The 27,975-nt window shown below is 39.2% G+C and overlaps 1 protein-coding gene across 1 annotated transcript in view; it reads left to right on the forward strand.

The window, feature by feature from the left end:
* The first annotated feature begins 2,386 nt into the window (after positions 1 to 2,386).
* The window catches only part of Retnlb (resistin like beta), a 31,018-nt gene continuing 5,429 nt past the window's right edge, over positions 2,387 to 27,975 (forward strand). The window contains exons 1-4 of the mRNA XM_034515531.2: positions 2,387 to 2,495; positions 2,672 to 2,823; positions 3,535 to 3,597; positions 4,100 to 4,364. Of these exons, the coding sequence (XP_034371422.1) occupies positions 2,697 to 2,823; positions 3,535 to 3,597; positions 4,100 to 4,227 (318 nt within the window). The 5' untranslated portion in view covers positions 2,387 to 2,495; positions 2,672 to 2,696 and the 3' untranslated portion in view covers positions 4,228 to 4,364. Of the gene's footprint in view, positions 2,496 to 2,671; positions 2,824 to 3,534; positions 3,598 to 4,099 lie in introns of the transcript that reaches the window.

The following is a 27,975-nucleotide window of genomic DNA, read 5'->3' on the forward strand; positions in this document are numbered from 1 at the left end:
GAAATGTAACAGAGGGCACCACTGTTTTCTCAGCTGTGTTAGTAACTTTTATATCCTAGTGACATGACTGGCTTAAAGTTTAAGGGTATAGTCTATAGTGGGAAAGACATGATGGAAGGGCCGTGAGGTAGCTGGTCACACTGTATTTGTGAGCTGTAAGGAAGCAGAGTGAGATAAATGCTGTTCTTTTTCTCTGTCTTATTCAGTCCCAGACCCAATTCATGAAATGGTTTGACCAAGTCTTAGGGCGGATTTCCCACCTCAATTAATAATAATGATAATAATAATAATAATAATAATAATAATCATCTTCTTCTTCCCTTCACAATATTTGTTTCCACAGTGAGTCTAAATCCTGGCCTCAGTGTGTCTCTGGAACTATGACATAAAATTCAATGAATTCACTCTTGAACATTTCATGTCTGTAAAACATGGACTTTGCTGCCAGATTTGACTACCACATGTAGAGATTGGTCCACTTGGACCAAGGTTGTATCACCTTTTATGCACTGACTGTGAAGAAGAATTTTCCTAGGATGTTGCTTTTGAGGCCCTTCAATGGTGTTCCTAGTAGGCCCTCTCCATTCAAATGAATTTGTATTTTCACACGATGGAGGTGTCAATGGTGGGATCTGGCCTTCCCATAACTTTTCTTGTTCTCTGAGTGAAGAGTTCCAGGTTTTCCTCCAGTAACACTAATCTCGAACAATCTCGGCTGCTTTCCAACCTACCTTATCTGTAATTTTAAACTCACCCACACTCTGCATATTTGTAATATCGCTTGGCTTTACCTTTTGGTCTCTCACTGCAGAGCTGGAATAGTAGTGAGCAGTAGCCATGCCACAGTCTGAATGGAATCCCAGTTTGAAATTTCCACTGCTAAACAAATTAGTCCATTACTTTTTAATTCGGCCATAATAGAGTTCTCAGGGCCCAGGCCAACACAGGCATGTTCTTTCCTGGGTTATAGCATTAATTGCCTCTATCCCAGTTCCAAATGGAGTATTTATTTCCCTCTGAAACATGAGCTATGCATCCAATGTTTATGTTTCTGATGAAATTCTCGTCATCTAAACTTCCACCAGAACAGCTCAATTATGCTCTGTTTACAGCATCATAAAGTTTTTCCTGCCTCAAATTCCAATCTCTTCCGCAATCCTTTGACAAACTAACTCCAAAGGCTTATAGACCACATGGTTAGTTTCACACATCTACAAACCACTTCAGAACACAATGTTCTGTGTTAGCCACCTTTCTCATAAGCATTAAGGAAGGAAAGGTTTATTTTTGCCTCACAAACCACAGGTGTGGTTGGTTCATCATGGCAACTAATATGTGGCAACAAGAGTCTGAAGCAGCTGGTCTTTTTTTTAATTAGATATTTTCTTTATTTATATTTCAAATTTTATCCCATTTCCGGTCCCTCCCAGAATCCCCTATCCCCTCCCCTCCCCCTGTCTATAAGGGTGTTTCCCTACCTGCCTACCTACTCCCACCTCCCCACCCTGACATGCCCTTACACTGAAGCAGCTGGTCTTATTTTACCATGCAGACAGGGAGCAGGAAGAGATGAATGCTGGTATTCAGCCAAATTTTTTCCTTTTATTCTGCCTGAGACTCAAGCCCACAGAATGGTGCCATCCATATAAAGGGGATGTCTTTTCATCTCAACTAATCTAATGTAGAAACTTCCTCAGACACACATCCAGATGTTTGTTTCTATGGTGGTGGTTCTTAATTCCACCAATTTGAGAACGTTAATCATTATACCAGATGTATATGCTAGAAAGGGTAAGTCTTCTGACCTAGAACTTAAGAATGAGAAATACGAGATGAGAAATTGCCAAAATAAGGAGAAAAGGAAAAGCCCCCAAGGATAATGGGGTTGTCACAGTCCTTTCTTTTGCTCAGAGTCTGGTCTCAGAATGTACTACTTGCTGCCTGTGACTATGAGAAGACACCATCAAAAGTTACACTGGAAACATTGGAATAAAATGCAAAAAGATCAAGCAAATGATAACTTTGTTGGGCCTGCCAACATGCTCTGGAATCAGGTAGCATGTTTTTTCCTTCCTTATTTCTATATGAAGATTAAATAATTTTTTTAAATTATGCTTACATAGATAAGATTATCCTGCAATTTAAAAAACAAAGAAACGTGTCTGAACAGGTGTTAAGCAGGACTGCCATTAAGAAGTCTACAAAGCAATTACCTCCTGGTGAAGGATCAAGCAAGAGGCAAATGACTGATGGCCCAGGTGTTATCCTTGTCAGTTGACAAAGAAGAAAGTGGAGAGAACAAACAAGCAGGATCACTCCTCTTGGCAGTGATCCATAGCCAAGGCTTATCAAAGACACACCAAAGTTTATTGAGGTCAAGACACAGAAAATATTTATATGCGTGTGAATATATATTAAGAGTGTCCAGGTCTACAGTCTCAAAGTAGTAACACATCCTTCCCAGAAGACCTCAAAAGCATTCCCTGAGCTTTCTGGTGAGTAAATTTACTTTTCAGGAACTCCCTTTCCTTCTCCAAAAGGCTAGAAGAACTGCAGTAAGGAAGCTGGTGTTCCTCCCCTTTTACTCCCTTGACATTACACATTGTCCTCTCCCTTCCTTCATGGCCACCCCAGAGCTCAGAAACTTATGTTCTTTCCCTTTTTCTTCCAGCTCCAGGAGCCTGGCTTTCTACAGCATGAAGCCTACACTGTGTTTCCTTTTCATCCTCATCTCCCTTCTCCAGCTGATGGTCCCAGGGAACACGCAGTCTACCCTTGACTCTTTGGTGGATCAAAAGATCAAAAAAGCTCTCAGTAATCAAGGTAAGAGATGGGGCAAGAAACATCTGAGCTTAATGTTACTTATACCATCTATTCCTAAATCTTTTCTTCATCTCCATCCCATTCCAAGAGCCTCTAGTGTATCTTTGATGAGCCTCTAATTAGTCCTCTGGAATCCTACTTTTCTGTTCAGGGATTCATTATGGTATCCTACTTCTTTCTGAGCACTTGATCAAGAGCTAAAGTTTTTGATGAGGAGGAACAAGGAGGGTGGTAGTTGTAATGTATGAACACTTTACGAGTCAAGTATAAAACAGAGCCTTTACTTTTTACAGCCAATTTATGAGCTAAGAATAACTATTACTTTCACTTCACAAATTAAGACATTAACTTTGGGGTCTGGAGAGATGATTAGGCAGGTAAAGGCACTGGCTGCTCTTCCACAGGACCTGTGTTGAAGCCTGGCATTCACTTGGTGGCTCATAAACATTTGTAGCTCCTGTCACAGAGGATCTGGTGCCCTCTTCTGGCTACAACAGCATAAGGCATGCATGTGATGCACAGATATACATGTAGGCAAAATATCCATGCACACAAAAGTTTGTAAAAAAAATTAAACCTTAAACGTTAGTGCGTAGCTTGATTTTGAAAATTGGCAACTCTAAGATGCAGGAGGATTTTTGAAGGAGATTGTGAGACAGAACATGGGCAGTACCCCCTATTCTTTACTACTCAAGCACCCTCTCTTGACAGCGGTCAAGGAGATTTCCTGCACTAGTGTCTCAGCTTCTGGAAGACTGGCCTCCTGTCCTGCTGGTGAGTAACTCCACACAGAGAATTTGTGAGCAAGACATCCTATGTTCTTACTCATCAATGTTCTAATAATGAATTATTTTTCTAGATCAAAATTTTTACTGCCATGGAGGTGAGCCATGGTCCTGGAGCCCAGCTATCTCTTACTGATGTTCCGTTCCTTTAAGGATGCTACTGAAAGAACTTGAGTTTCTGTCCTTCTTTTCCTTTCTTTCTATTGTACTCCCATATGTCACCCATTTACATCTTGTCTGGGTATAGGTATATCCCTATTTCTTTCCAATCTATTCCCTTGTATTACAAACAGGGAGTTGAGGTGAATTTTCCATCAATTGGATGACATTGAAACATCAAGCCTTTTAAAAGTGAATTTTGTTTAATGAATTTAAGCGACTTTTCTTTTTAAAAGTATTTCTCAAAAGTGATTTAGCATGAGCTTCTTAGAGAGAACAGTTAGAGTCTCATCATCTCTTACATCTGACATCTGTTTCACATGACTTTGCAGGAATGGCTGTCACTGGATGTGCTTGTGGCTATGGTTGTGGATCTTGGGATATCCGGAATGGAAAAACTTGCCACTGCCAGTGCTCAGTCATGGACTGGACCACTGCCCGCTGCTGCAAAATTGCTTAAGAATGAAGAGGCTGAGAATCCAATTTTAAAATAATGATCATAATGAAACCATAATCTCAACCAGGAAACATGTCTCATTGTCTTCATAATGTATCCATATTACTAAATAATTATTCTTGAATAAAGACAGATCTGTGCCTGTATATTATGTCTTTAATGTTATTTCTCCTAGCTTGGGGTATCTATTATCAAAAATATTTTCAGTGTCTCAGGGACTATAACTCAGTACAGCATGTAAAATGGGTGGTGAAGAAAGACAGGAGAAGCCTGGGAAAATGGACTGACCCTCTGGTTCTTCTACTTCCTCATGATCTACCAAAATTATTGAACATATTGTTCACATGAAATATAGTAAAACAAAACACTATGCTTTCATAGAGTTCACTAACAGGTACAGTGAATCCCAAGCCATGTGCAAGAAGGCTTTGCAAGGTGCAGGCAGAAAGAGAAATTTAAAATAATTTGTAACGTCTTACAATGTGTGTGTACTCTTTCCAACTTACTTGCCTGAGAAGGCTTTCGACAAGGAAATCTCTCTGTCATTGCCTTTATTTAGTTATCCACGGCCCCACTTACTGTAAAGTCTTGATACAATGAATCTTCCCATGTTTAAAAATTTAAAGAATTCCAAACTATGAAATAATTTTAAATGCTGCTACTAATGTTAAGCAAATGAATGAGTCAGTGGCTTGGTAGCAAGGGTGTTATAAGTTAAGGAATGGCCAGTGTGGGGGCTTTATGGTTTTGAAGGAGGGTATAAATCACTTTTCAACTCTTAGACCATCAAAAATAACTTTTCAACAAACAAACAGACAAACAAATAAACAGACAAAACTACTGTTCTTATTGGCAATGAAATAGGAATGCAGTTATATTGACTATTATTACAATTAAAACTTCTCTCCCTATGAACTTACTTTGTTAGTAGATTTCTCAAAGCTAACATCCATGAATTAAAGATAGAAATGCAATTCAGAGGCAGTTATTTATCTATAGATATATAAGCTATTAAGAGGGGATAGAGACATTGCTCAGTATTTAGGAACACATATTCTTTCAGAGGACCTTGGTGTGGTTCCCAGTACCCACATGGTAGCTCACAAAAATCTGTAGCTCCAGTTCTAAGGGATTTGATGCCTTCTTCTTTGGACACCAAACATACAAGGGGTATATTTCTAGATAAAACACTCATGTACATGAAATAGAACAAATAGGCCTAATAGAAGTTAGAACATTTTTCTAAACACAATGTTTGTATTTACTAATTACACATCAAAGTGTTTAATAAAGGTTCTATTCACTTGCATACTATTAATCAGTAGAATCAAAGCTTTTAATGGCTATTGCTTCGTTAACCTGATAGACGCCAGAGTCATAGTGAAAGGGGAAACTGCAATTAAGAAAATGCCCCCAGCAGACTGGCTTTGTGGCAAGTAAGCCTGTGAAGCATTTTCTGGATTAATGATTGATGTGAGTGGGCCCACATCACTATGAGTAGGGCCACCCCTGTGTAAGTGGTCCTGGATGGTATAGAAAGGCAGGATGAGCAAATCATGGAGAGCAAGTCAATGAATACTCCTCCGTGGCCTTTGCATCAGTTCCTGCCTCCAGATTCCTGACCTGACTTCCCAAGATGATGGACTACAAGCTGAAGATGAAATAATGAAGCAAACCTTTCCTCCTAGTTGCTTTTTGTCATGATGTGTGTGTGTGTGTTTTTTTTTACCACAGCAATATATATATATATATATATATATATATATATATATATATCATTCTTCATTTAATTCTAGTCATTTGAATTAGTATAACTGAAACATCAAAATGCTAGAGTTTGCTTTATGTTTTAAAACACTCCCTCTCTGTGCTGTGTCATAAGGGTCACTAGCCGTCCTTGACCCAAGTCTTCTCTTATCTATAAGATATTTCTCCTTTTTGAATGTTCCAGCTAGTACTGGTGAGGGGAGTCTATGAGGAAATGAGGCATAACTGAAATCAAGATGTTGCCCTGAAGACTATCTTATTGCTTTTCTGCAACTATTGAGTGGCACTAAGATTGGCAATAGAAATATAGGGAAGTAAAACTACAAGAGTATTCACTATTTAGAACACTCCATAGATACCAGTGGACATATGCTCTGCCTCAGCTCCAGAGAAACCCAAAAGATGGTCTGTTCCTCACCTTGATCTTCATATACTCTTTTAAAAATATAGGTTATAGTTTTATCCAGACATCATATTGCCAATGGATTAGGCAAAGACTGCCACTGACCAGATAATTGTGCTCACATATAAAAAAGTCTTATACCATACCAAAGGTAGGTAGGGACTTATGATGTCATTTGGGCAGCAATGAGATCAAAGGAAAATATGGGTAAAAGCCTCAACTGCGTTTTTTGTTTGATGGAATTCATGAGGCAGTCTATGAAACTTTAGAGGTTGAGGAGCTCATTCAAGAGTGAAGCACTTATCTCACAAGCATTAACTTGAGTTCACATCTTCAGCAGCCATGTAAATGGCCCGCTGGCATGGGGGCCCACTTGCAACCAGAGCTAAGGAGGCAGAGAACATGTACCCCAGGGGCTTGTGAATTAAATAGACTAGCCAAATCGACAAGTTCTGGGTTCAAGTTGGGGATATTGCTTGGGTATACAAGATATGGAACAATGGAGAAACATACCTGATTGTATTATCTGGTCTGTGCACACATGAACAAATGTTCATGCCAGCACATACACATACTACATATATTTGTGTGCAACATAAAAACTTTAAAAGGATATATTAGGATTGGCTGGCTTGAATAACTTCATTGTGTTCTGGGAGAGAGGAGCGCTTTCATCTGGTACCTGACCCAGTGGTGACTAAAAAAGATGAAGAATACCCAAGAGCAAGTGCACAATACATAATGGGCTACTGATAAACCCCATAGAAGTTGGGTTGCATCATATTTCAGCCTCCACATGATCAGCAATGCCCCAATATAAAAGCATGATTAATTGACATATTTTTATAGTTTTACTTGAGTGTATGTTTTAGCCTGCTTGTATCACTTGAGAAAAGAGAAAGTCCAAGAAACATGTGTGACATATACAGACCAATGGGACAGGCTTACCCAGATACCAATATCTGATTACAGCATCCAATGTGGGATTACTGAAGGCCTACCAGGGACAGACTGTGGAAGGAGTTCCTCAACAATCTAAAGACCACAAGAAGGATTCAAGCAGAGTGCAGAAACAAAGGACAAGAAGAAAAAACTATGGAGACATGGAAGGGAAAGGAGCCTCATCCCAGGGACTCACTAAAGGCTCTATTAAGCTGAGAAGCTGAATTCCTACATGGATCAGCAATCTCAGTGGGTAACAGGGGTAAAGGTGTTTGTTGCCAGATGACCTGAACTACATTCCCAGAACCGATATAGTGAAAGAAAAGAAGCCACTTGCCCTAATTGTCCTCTGGCTTCCATACATGGACCATAGTACTGGTGAGCACCATGTGTGTGTGCTTCTAACCATGCAAATAAATGCATTTTTAAAAAGAATCCCAACAATTAACATTTTCATAAGGCCTTTCTCCACCTATAAGCTGACAGTTTTCTGGAAATTTTACCATAAATTCTGCTTACAGTATAACACTGCCCTAACCATTTATGTAGCCCCAGTGGCTCCTGATTTTACTTTATCAGCTTGTAATCTGATAATCTAGATCATGTCTGGTGCCACCCTATATATAATGTTGCCCCACAAAAAAAAAGTAAAGGAAGAGTGGGGAGAAGATTTCTTAGCAATTGTACTAGTCAGGATTTTCTAGAGAAACAGAACGTGTGTGTGTGTGTGTGTGTGTGTGTTTATGGTTGGAATGAGAATGAGCCCCAAAGCCTTCATATATTTACAGGTTTAGTGCCAGTTGGTGAGTCTGTTGGAAGACATATGTTGTTGGGTTTCAAAAGCCTATGCCAGGCACAGCATCTCTGTCTCTCTGTGTGAGTGTCTCTGTGTATTTCTATCTCTGTCTTTGTCTCTCTAGGTATTCTCTTCTCTATCATCTATCTATCTATCTATCTATCTATCTATCTATCTATCCTCTCTCTCTCTCTCTCTCTCTCTCTCTCTCTCTCTCTCTCTCTCTCTTTCCCTTTGCTACTCTGCTTGATAATCAGATAAAGCTCTATGCTATGTTTCCAGCACTACACCTGCCATGTGTGCTGCCTTGCACACATGAGTGTATAAACCACTAGAGTAGTTTACAGGCTGTGATTCAAGTAGTCTAGCAATAGCTGTCTCCTAATGGAAAGTCTAAGAAACTGGTAGCTGTTTAGTATTAAGCTGGACATCTCAGCAGTCTCAAACTGGACAGTAGAGTCCCAGAGAGAATCTAGAGAGCTGCCAGTCTTCAGTCTAGGTTGGAATCTGAAATAAATAAGAGTTCTAATACCAGAGAAGAAATGCCTAGACAATGGGATAGATGAAGTTGTCAGTGAAATGAGAGCACCTTTTGGGTTTCTTGAATAGCAAGGTCTATCTTCTTTGTACACTACAATAAAAATTCCTAGCCAGGGAGTTTGGAAATTTTTGGAGAAAGTTTTGGTGGTTGTGCCTAGGAAGAACAGGATGGTAATTACCTGCCAGTGAGAGTAGGTTGTGAGCACTGGGAAATATCGTGCCATGCCTAGAGGCCTCGCAACAAAGAAATTTCTCACATGAAATGTCAGGATCAAAGGCTCATAAACTCATTACTAGAACGTATGCTCCTATCATGAGATCAATGAGTCCATTTCTCAATTGTAAAGGATTTTGGTGCAGTTAGTGGAAAAGGTTGAAAAAAATCCTTTAAAAAATTCTGTTTTTAATCTAACACACATCTGTTTCTACCGACTGTTATGAGTACTGTTCACAACCCAAGGAGAGCAGAAGAGTTGCAGAGAATTTGCCACATATCTGACATTAGTATGTGTCCTTGTGACGCTGGTAATTGGAAGCATATCCTTAAACTATTTCAACAGACCAGCAAAAACATAATTGGAAATATTTAGAGGAGCAGATTTCCACTTCTGTAGAAACTATAAAAGCTATCAGGGAGTTGAGTTACCAGCTTATCATATTTTATTGGCCTATATTCCAAGAATATTTGTTTACATGGTGCTCTCCATATGCCTGGGGCAGAACTTCGGTACATGCTGTGCACCAGAGTAATGGAAGTCACTTCCTTTACAGTAAATCACTATCGGGCTCTTATTTTTAGCTGCCGTCTATATTATTTTTGAGTTGCTGAATGTAGATTTAGCTAAATAAATCTCTTACTCTGATGAAAAGACTTTCATGTTTTCTTCTGGGAAAATTAAAAAGGAAATCTCCAAACACATAATCATTATGGAAAGACAGAGTTAGCTTTAGTCTTGTATAGAAGTTAGAAGTAGTAGGATTCAGGTAGAAACTCCCAAAAGGCTCTAAACAGACTAAAAAAGCAATAAATAGGCAGACATTTCTACAGGTCCATGCTAACATTGACTTTAACACCCAAAACTACTTTCATGAGTGATGCTATAACTGGACAGACTCTAAAACTCCCTTCCTGTCTTCAAATGCCCTGGCCAATTCTCTTTATCCTCAATTGCTAACATTGGGTTAATTTGGACATTAGACATGATCAGAAATCTGTGAGACAATTTAAATACATATGTTAATATAAAGAATTATATGTTAATATAAAGAATCTTTCTGAACAGAATGATTTATATAATTGTAGGAATAATAGAAAATTAAAATTTAAAAACATGGTCAAGGGGCCTAAAGAAATCACTCAGTGGTTAAGAGTACTGGCTGCTCTTACAGAGGACCCTGGTTCAGTTCCCAACATTGATATGGCATCCTTCAATAGACTGTCACTCCAGTTCTAGAAAACACAGCTCTCTCTTCTGACTTCTGTGGACATCAAGAACATACGCAGTGAGCTTATACACAAGGAAGCAAAACATTCACATGCAGAAAAATAAACATGTCTTTAAAACTAAAAATCTAAAAATAGTTTTGCAAATGACCTTCAGTGTTAATTATCCCTGCTCATAGTCTCTTGTTTACCTGTCCTTCCTTCCTCCTCCCAATTTAATTCTTCTTCTCCAGTTTTGCCTTTTTCTCTCTATAACACTATATTCTATTTCCTGTTCCTTGGAAGATCTACCTACACTCCCTAGTCCTGGTTTCTTACTAGGTATATAACCTCTGGGTTTATTCAGATTATAGCACACATACTGAAACATTAAAAGCTAACAGTCACAGAAAAGACAAAACATGCAATATTTGTCTTCTTGGGTCTAGATCACCTCATTCTGGATGATTGTTCCTAGCTCTATTGATACACCTAAATTTTTCATTATTTTGTTTTTATTAAGAGCCAGATAATAGTGCATCGAATAAATCTACCACATTCTTATCATCCACTCATCAGCTGATGGACATCTAGGTTACTCCAAATTTCCTGCTGTTGTGAATAGAGCAGCAATGAACATGGATGAGCAAGTGTCTCTGTAATAAGATATAGAGTGGGTATATGCCCAAGTGTGGTACAGTTGGATTGTCGGGTAGAGCTGTTCTCAGACTCTCAAGGAACCACCACACTGATTTCTATAGTGGCTGTACAAGTTGTCGCTCCTACCCCAGTGGATAAGTTCCCCCTGTTCCCCACATCCTCACCTTATTCATTTTATTGAACTTGGCTACTGTGACTGGGGTAAGATGAACTTTCAAGGTTTTAGTTTTGTTTTTCCTGATGGCTAAAGGTCATGAACCTTTCTTTAAGTGTTTCTCAATTATTTGTGTTTCATCTTTTGAGGATTTTCTGTTTAGATCCAGACCCCATTTTTAAATCGGATTATTTGTTTTCTGGAAGTTTAGTTCCTATTAAAATTTCCTTATGTATTCTAGACACTAACCCTCTTATATAGTTAGTAAAGATCTTTTCCAAGCCTGTGGCCTGATGCTTTGTCTGAATGGTGTTATCTTTCGCCATAGAAAAGCTTTTCCATTTCATGAGGTCCCATTTATTAATTTTGTTCTTAGTGCCTGAGCTGTCAGTGTCCTGTTCTAAAAGTCTTTTACTGTGCCAGAGGGTTTCAGTGTATTCCTCACCTTCTCTCCTATCACGTTCAGTCTCTCCTATCACATTCAGGGTATCTGGCCTTATGTTGAGGTTCTTGATCCATTTGAAGTTGAATTTTGAGCAGGATAATACCCAGCTAACTTCTGTTAGTCATCTCTGAAGCTCAGTGCCAGGCTCAGCAGGAAGACAAGGGGGATGGATGGTGGAAACTGGGAGAGAATATCTAACTGAAGAGAAATTTCTAGAAATACCAAGGATGTGGGATGTGTTTGTAGGGATGGATAAAGAGGAAGCAGAAATGATAGGAGAGGGACTAGGGAGACTGAAGAAGACTGAGAAATGAGAAAACATACTTTGATGGAAAAAATAAGTTTCCTCCTGCTACAGGCTGAGCATTGGTTCTCAACAAAAAGAGCTAATGGTGAACTTAGGCCCTTCCTAATAATGACAAGTTCTGGGAAAAAAAAAAAAAAACTGGGGACTTCCACTGGCACTCAGCTGGCAGGATTTCAAAGGGCTGTGTCAATATTTAATGGAATACTGATATGAGCAATAAACCTGTAAGAGGCTTTAGGTAAATAAGATAAGTATGAAATAGCCACTTCATACTTCCAGAGAAAAATACATGGAACACTGTTTGTTCTAACTAGAATCAGTTCCTTGAAAAAGAAGTGAGTTTGAGTATGGATCATGAAACTCAGAAAAATAACCATGAAAGGGGCAAAAGATAGCTTAAGAGGAATATAGATAGGAGGGGAATATAGATAAAAAGAGAATACTTGATTATAAGTCACTTGAAAGTAGAAGAGGAGATGGGGGAGGGGCAGAAAGAGGGAGGAAGACAGCCTGAGGAGGGAAGTGTAGAATGTCTGAAAATGCCATAATAAAATCCTATTATTTTGCATGATAGTTTGAAAATCTATTAAAACAGAGTAAACCCAAACGTAGCAGTGCTAATAACCATACCAGATATTTAAATCATATATAACATGCATACAGAATTTAGAAAGACATTAAAAGAAGTTACTTATTATACTGTTTTATGTAATTTTTTAATAATTGCAATTTTTCAGAAGCAGGTTTTTTTTTTTAAATTCTCTTACCTATTGCTTAAGTGACGTTATTTCTGAGATTTCAGTATGAATACTCACTTCCATGGGGCAGCTTCAGATGGTTTCTTTGATTGCATAACATCTGGTGATCCATGGTACCATCTGCAGCTGGCAGAATCACACCCCTCCTAGAGCAAGAGGCTCTGTCAGCTGCTGTGGACAATCTGAAGCTGCCCCATATCTGACACCTGGAATTAAAATAAAACATTTCCCCACAATATTCCTGTGTTTTTCAAAGAAAGCAAAATTCCAACCTTGTCAATATAAAAGTAGGTCTTAGGCCAAGTTTGCAGGTGTTATTATAAGGTGAGTCACACAGACATCAGCCACAGGGAAGGCAATGGGAAATGGAGAGAAGGAAGCCAACTTTAGCTAAGGAGAAAGGTCTGACAATGGCAGCCATCCTGCCACACCTTGATCTCAGTCTTTTACCTCCAGAATGATGAGATTCCATTGCATGCTTGTGTGTACTATGTTGTGGCAGTCCAAGGAATCAGATGTACCAGTGCACAATAAAGGTGTCATGCATCAAAAGAGAAGCCATTCTGACCCCAAACCAAGATATAGAATGCAATAAACCTGAGAACCCGTGCTGATCAAAACCCCGAAGCAGGCTGAGGTTAATAAACATTGTCATCATTATTTTCTGTTTATGTCGATGTTTGCTGTCCCTCCATTATGCCAATGAGAAATCTCAGCATATAAGAAAAGCTTCAGGAGGACTAAGAATTGTACTTTATTTTTTTCCCCTTTATATGTGCAGGCACTAGTAGGTTTACCATATTTCAGTGGATGGCCCATACAGATAAGGGCACCCCAAGTTCAACCCTGTGAGATACAAAACAAAAACAGAAGCAAAAAGACAAAACAACAACATGAAGTTGGGAGGGGCCATTCGGGGAGGCATTTGGGGAGTCTGAGGGAGAAATGAGCACGAGTCATTTTGTGTTTCTTTATATATAGGTATGAAAGTCTCAAGATTAAAGAAAAAAATAATATTAAGCAAAAGAGTCACCCAGGCTGAAGGAAAGAGGTACAACTGCCCGAGAGAAGCAGAATGGGAGGCGACTGTGAGGAAGGACTTGTTCCAAGGAGGGGGCTCCAGTCCATGAGGCTCAATGCTTACTAGAAGCAGAACAAGCCCAGCATTAGACACACTCAAACAGAAATCAGCTCCTGGTTATTTCCAACAGTCAAAGGAGGGACTGACTTTTCAAATTCCATCTCAAGCAACACATAAGCCCCTGCCCTTTTACACTAGATAAATGTGAATCATTATTGCATTACTGACATAGTTTCTGGAAAGAAAATTATGTTCGACTATGAAATTAGTATTTGTTTCTGAGTTTGAGTGTCCTTCATTAACTATTTCAGATTTAGAACCATAGTAAAAAGAGGATCTCGAGACTCTCTTTCAAACAAACTTACCACTTTGATAAATCAAAACCCATGTTTCTTCATACTTAAAATAAGCTAATTTGGCCTCAAAAGCCCATTAACCAATTCCTGATGTATAGATATTGACATGGAAGAGGATAATAATAATATAACAATATAATTTTTCATCAAGACACAATATTAACATTTACAAAATGCTGGGAGAAGCTATGACTATAATTTTACATACATAGCTTAGCTCTCACAATTGTTCTTTTTTGTTCATTCCCAAGATGAAATTGAGGTCCTGAAAAGATATGTAGTTTCTTTCTCCACAGCTAGAACAGGAGAAAACAGTGTCATCTTTTGAAGTGCACTCAGAAGTCACATAGAGACTGAAGGGTAAGACCAGGAATTTGAGATTGTTTGTTAAAGCCAAAATAACAACTTTTTCATGAAGTAATGACTGAAAAGCCCCAAGAATGTCAGGGAGTCGATAGTTAGGAAAACACCTTTGTGAATTTGTTTCTTTGGTAGTGAGAAGATTTCTAAGGAGACAAAAGGATGTACAAATGTCAGACACATAGAAACCTGGAAGAGATGATATTAGAAACAATGAGATAAATCTATTTCCCTACCACAAAGTTTCTGTGAGACTCTCAGCTACAACAACTTACTGGAGAACCCTACGGTCACTACAGAAGAGTCTCCAGGATGATGTACAGCTTGAATAGCTAACATGTAAATATTTAAAAACAAGGCGTCTTGAGAATATAATAGATACAGAAAACTGTGGGACATTTACACAATGAAGTATTACTCAGCTATTAAAAACAATGACTTCATGAAATTTTGGGGCAAATGGATAGAACTAGAAAATAGCATCCTGAGTGATGATTGAATGATTGAGGCAACCCAATTACAAAAGAACATACATTGCATGCACTCACTAAGTGGATATTATTCCAAAAGCTCGGAGTACCCAATACACAATTCACAGACCACATGGAGCTCAAGAAGAAAGAAGACCAAAGTGTGGATGTTTCAGTCCTTCTTAGAAGGGGGAACAAAATATAGGAAGCAATATGGAGACAAAGTGTGGAACAGAGACTGAAGGAAAGGCCATTCAGAGACTGCCCAGCCTGGGGATTTAGCCCATATATAGTCACCAAACCCTGACTCTGTTGTGGATGCCAAGAAGTACTTGCTGACAGGAGCCTGATATAGCTGTCTCCTGAAAGGATCTGCCAGAGCCTGACAAATACAGAGGCAGAAGCTCACAGCCAACCATTGGACTGTACGGGGTCCCCAATGGAGGAGTTAGAGAAAGGACTGAAGGAGCTGAAGAGGTTTGCAGCCCCATAGGAGGAACAACAATATCAACCAACCAGACACTCCTGAGCTCTCAGTGTCTAAACCACCAATCAAAAAATACACATGGAGGTACCCATGGCTCCAGCCGCAGATGTATCAGAGGATGGCCTTGTCAGACATCAATGAGGGGAGAGACCCTTGATCCTATGAAGGCCTAATATGCCACTGTAGGAGAATGCCAGGACATGGAGGCAGGAGTTGGTGGCTAGATAGGGGAGCACCTTCATAGAAGCAGTGAGAGGAGCATGGGATAGGGGGTTTCCGGAGGGGAAATCAGGAAATGTAAATAAATTTTCTTTACTTACATTGAAATGTAAATAAAGAAAATATCCAATAAAAGAAGAAAAAGAAAAGTAAACCAAACTAAAGTTGTGTGATACATCAAGAGTCTAGGTTCTGCTACTAAACTTACCACTCCACAGAGTGATTGTTGCAGGGATAATGAACAGGGGATATGAGACCACTTTGTGGGCCAGCTGTGACACAGGGACCCTTCAATGACTTCATGACTGGTGGCTCACCATCACTCATTTGTTTCCCCTTGCTTGTTCCTGCACTGAAGCCCAGTCCCGTATCACTATGGTATACCTCACTTACTCTTTTCAACAGTGGTCCCTACTGAAATCCTTACATTTGCCAGCTTGCAGCTCAGAGGATCCACTGGTATTTTACTAATGATTTCCAAATGTGTAAGGGTGTTTGCTCACTAAACACATGCTAACAGTATTACTGAATCCATTAGCAATTTTTCACAGTTGTACTCCCGGCTCAGTTGTCTTTGCTTCCTGTTAACGACCTTGCTCCACACATCCAGCATCTTTCATCAAGATTATTGATCAGTCCTAGAATCTCCCAAAATGTTCTTTTGTTCCTGTCTCATGAATGCTCTACATAGTGGCTGGACAATATGTTCTGAATGTGTATCTTTAACCTAACTATATTCTGAATCTAGGAATGAGTGGATATGGTGGATTAGATAGGACAAAGTTTTCTCATCTCCATTGGACCTTGGGAATTGAAATTTCAGGCAGGTCCCTGAATGCTTTGATCACTCTAGAAGTTTTTCTGTTTCTGTTTGTTTGTTAGGATTCTGTGACTTAGCATTTGAAAATCTTGGTAATTTTAGTAATACACTGGCCAGTTGTGCTATATCTGAGCTACTTTCCCATTAATCCAGTGTGGTTACCCCATTTGGAAGTTCTCACTAGAAGAGTCATTTCCTGCTCTGAGTCTTTGTGCCAGGCTGCTCACCTAAGCTTCAAGTCTCAGCACTGTATCATCCCCAGTGAGGACTCTCTTCTACTTTTCACTCTAGCTTCTACCTAATGGTAAATCTGTAGGTTTTTTCTTTAAATTTTATTGTCATGTTTCATGGTTTCCTTTTCCACTGTACTATAATCTCCATGGAGCAGAGGCTTTCATAATCGCACACCTGGTCCCCTGACAATAACCAAATATTTGCCTTGGTAAGGAATATAAGCAAAGTGTTAGTGAACATAAAATAAAATAGCTTGAAGTTTACAAGATACTAAAAGAATTTTGTAAAACAGAATTTGGATCACCTGTTTTTATTTTTCTCAAGTTGTGACGTTGAGTCCAAGGAGAGGTGTTCAAATGGTACTTCTCGAAGAGCAGAGGTTTGGGGGCAGGATCTAAGATAACAATCATATCAGGGACTGTAGCTGAATCTGAAGTGTTAAAAGGTCTTGCCTATTTTCAGTCAGTTTTGATAATGAACCATCTAGAAGAAAACAGGGAAAGAGGGTAGGTGTTTGTGATTTCTGGTAAAATAGAAATGAAAGACTGGGTAATAGTTCAGTCAGTGAAGTACTTGTCGGATAATCATGAGGACATGAGTTTGATATGCCAAACCACAGAAACAACCAGGTATGGTGGTGTGTGTGCTTGTAGTCTCAGAGTTGGAGAGGAAGAGATAGCCAGATCCCTGGGGCTTGCTAGCAAGCTATCCTAACCAAATGGTGATCTTCAGGCCAAATGAGAAAGCTCAAACACCAAGTAGACTGATCCTGAGGGTAACACCTGAGAATGACTTGGGGTCCACACATACTCACATAGATGTTGGGTACCACCACCAAGATACATGATAACAGAGATGAAGTGTCAGAATGCAAATGTGGAATGAGGACTTTCCTCCACAGTAAGTTAAGCTCCGAGGAAAGAACTCTAGATAGAACAGCTTTCTTTGACTTGGCTAGGTGCACATGAAGTGCTTTAGGAGGAACTGTGCTCTTCCTTTGACACATGATGTTTAAATACAATTTAATGTTCTTAAATCCTATGAATGCTTAGCACTGAAGCCAAAGTTTGCAAATTCTAAATTGTTAGATTTTCTTACTCAGTTCCCAGCATCGCTTTTGCTCTTATTTTGTCTCCTGGCATCTTGGGTCCTGCCTTTTGGACCAAATGGCACTCTTGGAACTTAACCTGAATTAAGGCAAACAAACAAACAATTTCAAAAGCTGGCATGATAAGCATCCTCTTGAGTTTTTTTTTTTTTTTTTCTTGAATGACAGATTTCCCAGTTCTCCAGTCCTAACACCAAACTTCCAGGCCGCACTTCATGAAGAGGTCAGGGTCCATGCTAAGAAACAGGGACAAGTTTACAAATGGCCTTGATTATGACCAGATGTATAAATACAGCCTATCATTTTACTGTGAAAAGAGCAAAGAGGGTAAGTACAGAGAGAATTAACAAACATTGGAACTGTCATGAAGAGACAACTAAGAGTCTTGTATTACACTTAATATCAACATGGAAGGCTAAGGTCACATCACAGATGTGGCAGTTGGCATCAGCCACCTTGAAGAAGAACCACTGCTTTCAACTGTTCCTTAATTCTACATTTGAACTTTTAAACTCCAGAGAGGAAGTGAAGAAGGGAAGCAGAAGTCTTCAGATCAGAACTAGCTCCCAGTTGCTAATCTATGGGCACAACACCCAGGTTTGTGCAAGGGAGAATAGATGATGCTTATTCTTCTTGATAACACAGCTGTAGTGCTTCATGCCCAGCTCAGCACCTTCCCAGGATTTGCCATGGCAAAGACAGAATAGTAATAACAGACTGAAGAGGACTGTAACAGTGATCACAGTACACATGACATGTATGCTTGCAGGAGATTATCTCAAAAAAAATGAATATTGAGCTAAAAGTTGTTAGAATGTTTTAATAACTCCTGCATATTTATTTATTTCTATAATGAGTATCAATTACCTAGCAGGAGAGAGGAGAGTCAACATCCATCACCATACTACTGCTTTTGAAACAACTTTGTTTAGGTGGAAAAAAAAAAAACCTTTGACGCTGAGTGCAAGTAGCCTCTCTGTTCTCCAGGCATCTTGCATCCAGAAAAGAAAAATCATTCTATTTTATTTTTATGTTGTTGTAAAAATTACAGCATAATTGCATGACATTCTTTTATGGTCAATGCCCTTATTAAATAGAGGATGTTCACAAAGTTGGCAAATATGTCTTATTCAATTTTTTTTTACATTTCATTTAGCCTCAGAGAAATTAGACAGCATCATACAAAGGATAATGCAGTACAGTGGAGATATCTTGGTTCTAGTACCAGCTACTGATCTACAAGATGCTCATCTGTGACCTTAGGTAAGCAAGTGATCACCTTAGTCTTAGGTTAGTTATCTTTTGAGTAATGACATTAAATTAGATCCAGGCCAAATGTCTTTTAAGCCCAAAGACTTTGATATTGATCCCAGTTGACAGTTGACATTTGAAACACAGAGAAGCCCCTAGGATACTGCATCCAGAAGTTAATGCTGATTCTGATAGAGTTTGGAATGCCAGGATGCCAGTGGAAGTATGGAAGGTAAAGTCTGGAATCACAAGGTATGGAGGGGAATAAGGACTCTATTGAGAAATGAACTAGAGGACATTTATGTTACATTCTCACAAGGACTAGATACATTCTGCCCATGTTCAGAAACTTTGAGTGACTCTTAATTCAAATATTATATATTAAGTTGTCTTGAACTTTCCATTTCATCATAATGCTGAGGCTGTGGCATGGTTATTACTTACTGCTCTTTGTCATATTTATAGTGATAGGATGAAGAACATATTAAAATGTGTTTTGTAATTTCTCTTTCATTTATGTATATTGCTTTTACACATTTAATAACTATGCCCTTACAAATAAAACCTTACAAGAATTATTGCTCCAGTATTATGGCCAATGTGTACAGTTAAGTGGAACTGTATTAAAGGGTCACAGCATTAAGAAGGTTGAGAACCACTGATCTTGTGATTTCCATTACATGAAAAATTATATCCCATGTATGTGACCATGGCTAACAAAATTCTGCATTCCCTGGTACATGAATATACTTTTGAATTCCTTTCTGTCCCTTTCTCAGTTTACTCTGGTCACACCTGCAGTCCTAAACATTACACCAGCCTACTGCTTCCTACTCAGCATGAACAAATTAAGTAGAGTACAAGTCTAACTCTGAATCCAGGTCAACTTGTCTTTCTGTGCCTCTTCTTCTGCCTCTGTCCTGGTCATACAGCAAGAGACTTTGTCTTAACAGAAGTCTGTGTCCCAGTGTGTCATTTAGAAATGTACCAGTTTATAGACAGTACCTCTGAGAAAGAAAATGCTGAGGGTGAAGATGGAGACCAGAGTTTAGCAACAGTAAAGAAAGACAGAAGGCAGACTCTGTAGTAGGTTGACATATTTTCTGACTTTGTGGCCAATGGCTTGTTTTGTGTTCTAACAAATTCTGGCTTCCTTCAGGATTGTAGTGTATCCTGCCTTGGAGAATAGATGTTTATTGAATGCAATAATGAAACTCACACATTTCTTGGTCAAATATTTTGTTTCTGAACCATCTCTGTATAAGGTGAAGTTGTTCAGACTAGTGAATCATATAAACCAGACCATAAGAGAAATTTGCTTCATGTTTCTGAGAGTTTGCTTCCAAATTTAAAACAAATAAACCATTAAGAAAATAAACAGGCTTAAGCCTTTGTCTGCTTTTGGGAACAGAGACAGATATTGTCAAAATGTATATCTAAATGAAAATACCATAAAAATCCATCACTATATACAATAAATATATGCCAATTGAAAAAGTATAGAAACAAAAACTAGGCTCAAGAGGGCCCAAGACCCTTGTTTCTTGGGCTGTTCATGTAAGATGATGTCTTGTACTCTGGCAGTTGTCCTCCTGTTTGAAAATGAGAAGGTTCTTTGACTAACCCATATAGTGAGTGAGTTGAGAGCAATGCCATGCTTGCCAAGAGGATGCTAGCCAACAATCTTCCATCAAATTGTGAATTTACTACTTTTCCCTGTTGAAACTATAACCAAAGAACTTCTAATGAGAGATGTTATTAAATGGCAGTTTCTGCCTAGTGGATATGAAGAGAAGAAAATTGAGCTGCCAAGAAGAAAAGGGCAAGAACACCCCCCCACACACACACACACACACATACATGCATACAAGCAGAGAACAAGAGCCAAGGCAATTGGAACCTCTCAGGATGCTGGCTATAAATTGTTTATAGGTCATCCCTTGTCTATCTCTGTAACAAACCTAACATCGTGGTAAATAGATAAGGTCCTTTGCAATGTACTAACTTAACCAAATCCTATTTTCTACCAAAGGGGAGGACTAAGGATGCTATCAGCATCTGGGTCCTATAGTTGAGATTCATCTTTTTTTTCTAGTTGTCCACTTAATGTTCCCATCAATGCATTTTAAAATTGCCTTGATTTATGACTTTCTTTGTTTTGTTACTACAAAAACTCCATGAAGCTACTTTCATATTCGAACATTGTATCTGGGGAGGCCTAAAGATATATTCCCAGGCCATAGGCAGTCAAATTTGATTACAGAATATACTGTCTGATTCCTTTTGAGGTGAGAGCTGTATTCTTTTGTGTGAACTATTTTTTCTTTCCACTTTCATGTATAACCTTGGAATTGAACTCAGGTCACTAGACTTGCCAAGTGCCATTACCTGTTTAGCTCTCTTGCAAGGCTCATCAAGAGGATTGATATTTTGGAGGAGCAACTGTAGACACAATGTCATTTGTTGTTTGTGCTTGATCACTGTCCATATTCTCTATTAAGATGCTGACATTTTCTCCTTTTTTTTTTTCAATTCAAAGTCCTTTATTTTGTACAACAAATGCCCAAACAACAATATAATATATGGAAACATTGAGGTGTATTTAGTCTTATTTGAATATGGGAAAACATTGAAAATATTTAATTGTCACTCAGGTAATCAGACTTACATAGCTTTGTACAGTATGCATTTCAATATTGTTTTTGGAGATGGTGAAATAAGAACGGTCACACAGTGAGTGAGAGTACAAATTGGGAATCACATTGAAGACAAATTTTTTATATATTTTATTTACATTTCAGATGCCATCCCCTATCCCCATTTCCCCTCCCTAGAGAACCCCTATCCCATGCCCCCTTTTCCTTTTTTGCACTTATACATTTTTTAAAAATGTTAATCAAAGGCTTTATAAGTTTGGTAATGCTCAATCAGAGGTGTAACCCAGTACCCAACCAACATCCTTAATAAAATGTCAGCCCTTTTAAAAAAATTATCTTGATACTAAAATTTGTTTTGAGAATTGTATATTGCAGAATAATCAGCCTTGGTGTATCTACTCATCAAGAAAGCTGGGCAGAACTGCTCAAACCTCTGAGGTCCTGGAATTCCATCTGAATGCAGTGAAGACACAGCATCAGAGGCTTATCAATTTGCTCTTTCCCCCACTCCTCTTCTAATATCTCAACGCCCATAATCAGCTTGAAGAAGCCAATGAAGAGTCAGTGCCCCTATTTCCTGGGCTTGGGGACCAAGGTGGTAAATGCTGGGCTGTCTTTCTAGGGAAAAGTAGTGGTTTTGTGGGAATAGAGAGGATTAACTAGGATTTATTGCATATCCATAACCTATTGGTAGAAATCTGTACAATTATTATCAAGATGAAGATATAATTTCTTAAATGGCACCAGAACAAGTTTTAGTATCAAAAAAAAATATTTTTTTCCTAGAGGGATGACATTTTTAAAAATATGTTGGTTCTAACAACTTTTCTTTTTTTTTCCCCCTTTTTAAAATTGGTTGTAATATTTACATTTCAAATTTTATCCCCTTATCCCATTCCCCCACCATCCAGGAACTCCTTATCCCATCCCCCCTCCTTGTGCTTCTATGAGGGTGTGATTTTCCAGTTCCTATGATGCTGTTTCCATTAACATAAACTGCCTCCTAAATTTCTAAATCCTTCCCTTTGTGTTATTAAATCTCCTATTTTCTTTTTTCTTTCTTTTTTTCTCTTTTTTCTCCTTTTTTCCTTTTTTTCATCTCTCTTTTTTTAATTGGGTATTATATTTACCTTTCAGATTTTATCCCCTTACCCCACTTCCTCCCACCACCCAGAAACCTCCTATTCCATTCCCCCTCCTCATGTTTCTATGAGGCAATACCCACACCTACCCCCCATTACCCCCTCCTCACCCTCACATTCCCTCCCCACTCTGTGTTCATTTTTTATGGGACCAAGAAACTCCTCTCTCACCTATGCCCAACAAGGCCATCCTCCCCTACATATGCCGCTAGAGTCATGGGTCCCTCCCTATGTGCTCCCAGGCTGGTGGTTTAGACCCTGGGGGGCTCTGGTTAGTGGGTATTGTTGCTTTCCTCATGGGGTCACAAGCCCTTTCTGCTCCTTCAGTCTTCTCTCTAACTTCTCCATTGGGAAACCCTTGATCATATCAGTGGTTAGCTGTGAGCATTGTCCTCTGAATGTGTTAGTCTTTGGCAGACCTCTAAGTAGACAGCTATATCATGTTCTTGACAGCATGCACTTCCAGCCATCCACATCAGTGTCTAGCTTAGGTGACTGTACATGGTATGAATACCCAGGTGGAATGGTCTCCTGATGGCCCCTCCTTCAGTTTCTGTCCCATGTTTTGTTTCCATATTTGCTCCCTTGAGTATTTTTGTTACTCGTTCTAAGTAGAACTGAGGCATCCCCTCTTGGTCTTCCTTCTTCATGAGCTTCATGTGGTCTGCAAGTTGAGTCTTTGCTATTCCAAGCTTTTGGGCTAACATCCGCTTAATAGTAAGTAAATACGATGTGTGTTCTTTTGTAATTGGGTTAACTCACTCAGGATGATAATTTCTAGATCCGTCCATTTACCTAAAAATTCTCGAATTCATTATTTTTAATAGCTGAGTAATACCTCATTGTGTAGATGTACCACATTTTTTGTATCCATTCCTCTGTTGAGGGACATCTGGGTTCTTTCCAGCTTCTGGCTATTTTAAATAAAGCTGCTATGAACATAGTGGAGCATATGTCCTTATTATATGTTGGAGCATCTTCTGAGTATACGTTCAGGAGTGGTATAGCTGGATCCTCAGGTAATGCTATGTCCAGTTTTCTGAGGAACAGCCAGACTGATTTTCAGAGTGGTTGTACTAGCTTGCAATCATACCAACAAAGAAGGAGTGTTCCTCTTTCTCTGCATCCTCACCAGCATCTACTATCACCTGAGTTTTTGATCTTAGCCATTCTGACTGGTGTGAGGTGGTATCTCAGTGTTGTTTTGATTTGCATTTCCCTGATGACTAAGGATGTGGAGCATTTCTTAAGGTGCTTCTCGGCCATTCAAGTTTCCTCACTTGAGAATTCTTTGTTTAGCTCTGTACCCCATTTTTAATAGGGTTATATGGTTGTCTGGAGTATAATTTTTTGAGTTCTTTGTGTATCTTGGATATTAGCCCTCTATCGATTGTAGGATTGAAAACAGATCTTTTCCCAATCTGTTGGTTACCGTTTTGTCTTATTGACAATGTCCTTTGCCTTACAGAAGCTTTGCAATTTTATGAGGTCCCATTTGTCAATTCTTGATTTTAGAGCATAAGCCATTGGTGTTCTGTTTAGGAACTTTTCCCCTGTGCCTAGGTATTCAAGGGTCTTCCCCACCTTCTCTTCTGTTAGTTTCAGCGTATCTGGTTTTAAGTGAAGGTCTTTTATCCACTTGGATTTGAGCTTTGTACAAGGAGATATGAATTGATAGTATAGTTTGAGGTCAAGGATGGTGATATCCAGCGTAGTCTCCCTTTGAGATTTCTGTATTGTTTCTACTTCAATTTTTAGGTCCTGGACGGTTTTGTGTAATTCCTTCACCTGTTTGGTTGTGTTTTCTTGCATTTCTTTAAGGGCTTCTACCTGTTTACCTGCATTCTCCTCAAATCCTTTGAGAGTGTTGTTTATGTCCTTTTTAAAGTCCTCCATCATCATCATGAGAAGTGATTTTGATTCTGAGTCCTGCTTTTCTGGTGTGATGTGGTGTTCAGGACTTGCTATGGTGGGGGAACTGGGTTCTGGTGATGCCAAGTAACTTTGGTTTCTGTTGTTTACATTCTTATGCTTGCCTTTAGCCATTTGGTTAGCTCTAGTGCTACTTGCACTCACTGGTTCTGACTGGAGTCTGCCTTTCCAGTTATCTTGGTTGTGTCAGAACTCCTCGGGGTCTAGATGACTCTATGATCCTGAGCTCCAGCTGCTCTGGGTACAGTGGCTCCTCTAGGATATTTCAGGTATGGTGTCTCCACGGTAGTAGACCAGCTAGGTGTTTGCTGCTCTGAATGTAATTGCTTATCTAGGATGCTTCAGGATATGGTGTCCCCTGCTATGCAGCTCTGTGGGCTGTGTCCTCTCTAGGATGCCTGCAGCTCTGTGGTCCTTGACCTCTCTTGGGTACCTCTGCAGCTCTGCGGTCTGTGACCTTCCTAGGGTGCCTCTGAACTCAGTTTCCAGAGGGGAGCAGATCGGCTGGGAGACTGCCCCAGCCACTGGTATCCAGGCCAGGGGCGGAAGTGGAGTGGCTCTCCACAGGGGCAGGGTCTGGATTCCAGGTGCGCTCTGGGGTCTCCCTACTGCCAGTTGTGCTTCTAAGGCCTAGGGCGGTGTGCAGGTTCTCCTACCTGCTGCTCTGCGATCCATGCCCTCCTAGGGTGCCTCAGAACTCAGTTTCCAGAGGGGAGCATATTGGCTGGGAGACTGCTCCAGCCACAGGTATCTGGGCCAGGGCCATTTTCTTTTTTAAAAAAGACAATAACTCTGTACTTGGTAAAGGTAAATGCAGTATACTGAAATTGACCAATGCCTTGAAGAGAAAAGCTGCTAAAATGCTGTTGTATAGACTTAATATGACACAGTTTAAATTTTAACATGATATAATTGTGTTTTTAAGTTTATAATAAAAAGAGAAAGCAAAGAGGAGAAAAAAAAGAAAGAAATTGTCTTTTGGACTTTGGAAGCTTTATCGTCCAGAGCTATCTTAGGTCACAGACACTGCTCATTCACAGTAGCCTTCCAAGGCTTCCCTGCTCCTCAGGAGTCTACACAGTATTCAGTCATGCTAGGAATTAGGAATGAAGCATCCCATTAACAAGACCAAGCATACACATGCAGTATCTACATGCTGATGAAACTGGGAGTAAAGTCTGAAAACACATACGTTCTAGGTAATCAGTGGTTAGCCAAAGGAACAACTTACCCATTCCATTGAAAAGGGTCCCCAACTTACCAAGATACCATCCAATGCAAATGCCAGCCTTTGCTATATTTACTTATGTGGATTTTTTGTTCTTAGTAGTTTCTTGGGTTGTTTGTTTTGTTGTTTTTGTTGTTGTTGTTTATATACTTCTTGGAGCCTTTGGCAGGATTTTATGTCTGACTATTTTTTTTTTGTTTGTTTTGGCAGGCTTTTTTCTGACCCTATGCCCTTCTATTCCACCTCTTGACTAGTTAGAATCCTTCATATACCTTCAAATTACCAAACCAGGTCCCTTGCCAACTGAATACCTTATTTTGTTTAGAGTCAGGACCAATTGGCCAAGATAAAAATGAAACCCAAGTCCAGAAACCTATGATTTTTAGATTCCTTCTTATTTAGGGGTATTTTTATTCTACTTCCCCAAAAATCTTACTTATATGCACCTTTTTTCTCAGCTTTGTTTCTCATTTGAGGTCATGGACAAGAAACTAAACTGATGCCCGAGAAACTTGTTACAAATTGTCCATTGGTTGAGAATAATGTTATTAGGTTGTATGACAATTTAAATATTCATATCTCTCCTTCCTGTCTTTGTTAATTAAGGGGCTAGAGACTCAAGATTTAGTTCTGTTTCCTTCCTTTTTCTTTAATCATTCAAACATCATTTCTTTTTCTTTTAATACCTTTTGTCTATTCTTCCCATTCTAATCTCACATTATTTGTGTTTCATTACAATTGGAAACACCTAACAGATAAACAACAACAGCAATAACAACAAACTGAAATGCTGTCCTTAAAACCTAAGGGCTTCAATTTCCTCTTCTTTCCATCTCTACCACTCATGCTATGCAAGGAATATTATCACAGGATAGTACTATCACTATGATTACAGATTATGAGACATCCTGGGAGAACAACATGCTGTTATTGCTGGTTGGATCCCACAGGATAGACTACTGCCCATTACTTCTACTACTCTAAGTAAAGAATCCTGAGAGCTAGGTCTATGAAGGAAGCCATAGAGCCATGGCCTCAACCAGAAAACTTCTACCACTGTTCATGTAAATCATGATGGTTCCACACATGGCCATTTTGACTGTGACACTCTGTATCACAAATAATAAAGATTATCTTTCTGTGCTTGTATCATTAGGTTTCTTGGTTGTTGACCAGAGACTACATTATCTATGAGGTATTTCCTTTTTCTCAATGTTCCAGCTAGTTTCAGAAAGGTTAGGCTGTTAGGAGAATCAGAGAAATTTACATCAATAATCTGCTTTCAAGACCACCATTCATTCTTTTGCAATCACCGAGTTCCACTGTTACAAGCTTTGTCCCTCGATATGGGGTATATGAAATTATAACCATGTGCATATCATAGCTTCCCTTAAATATCTTGAAGGCATATTCATTGCACTGCCTCTAGCATCCAAACTTGAAACACAGGATGGGTACTCTACCCAATAGGATATGTAGTTATTTGTGTCAGGCTGACTGGTGATCACTACTTGTACAAGAAGGAAGTGTGAGTCAAGGGTACAGAATCTCTTAGAGTAATGCATGATTCAAACTGTTTTCTTCAATCATACAATAGGAATTCAACAATGGAAAAAAGATCCCTAGCTACTAGATGGAAGGAGGGAGAGGAATGAATTGAAATAACCATCTCTTCCCCATGGGGAAACTATACTCTCAAAAGCATATGCAAGTATAAAAGCAACCAATCAAGTTGAAGTTTGTATCAGGAAGTAGTGACACAGTAACAAGAGAGATCTAATTTTTACTCTTGGCATCAACTTGTTATTTTCTTTGAACAAATTTCTTAAGCCCCTTGGGTTTCATATCCCCATGAAAGAAGGTTAAAGGCTAGAAAGAAGTATGAACACACTTTAGGAAATGATTCTAGTCTACCATGTGCCAGGCAAACTTTGGCTTCAGAGATAAGCATGCATAGTGTTTAAGAATGTTAACTTGGGAGGGTGCTCTATCTTCTCAGAAGAGAAGGGGAGGGACTGTGTGCAGGAAGAGAGAGGAAACCAGGAGGAGAGGCAGCAATTGGGATGTAAAGCAAATAAAATAATCTAAAAAAACAAAACAAATCAAAACAAAAATGTTTACTTATCTCTTAAACATCACATAGCAAAGGAAGAGCCACAGTTCCCCTGAAAGCATCTTGTGTATCCTCAAGCCAGGCAAAGGAAGCTGTAC

Source organism: Arvicanthis niloticus, chromosome 12, assembly GCF_011762505.2.
Source record: "Arvicanthis niloticus isolate mArvNil1 chromosome 12, mArvNil1.pat.X, whole genome shotgun sequence".
Lineage (NCBI taxonomy): Eukaryota > Metazoa > Chordata > Mammalia > Rodentia > Muridae > Arvicanthis > Arvicanthis niloticus.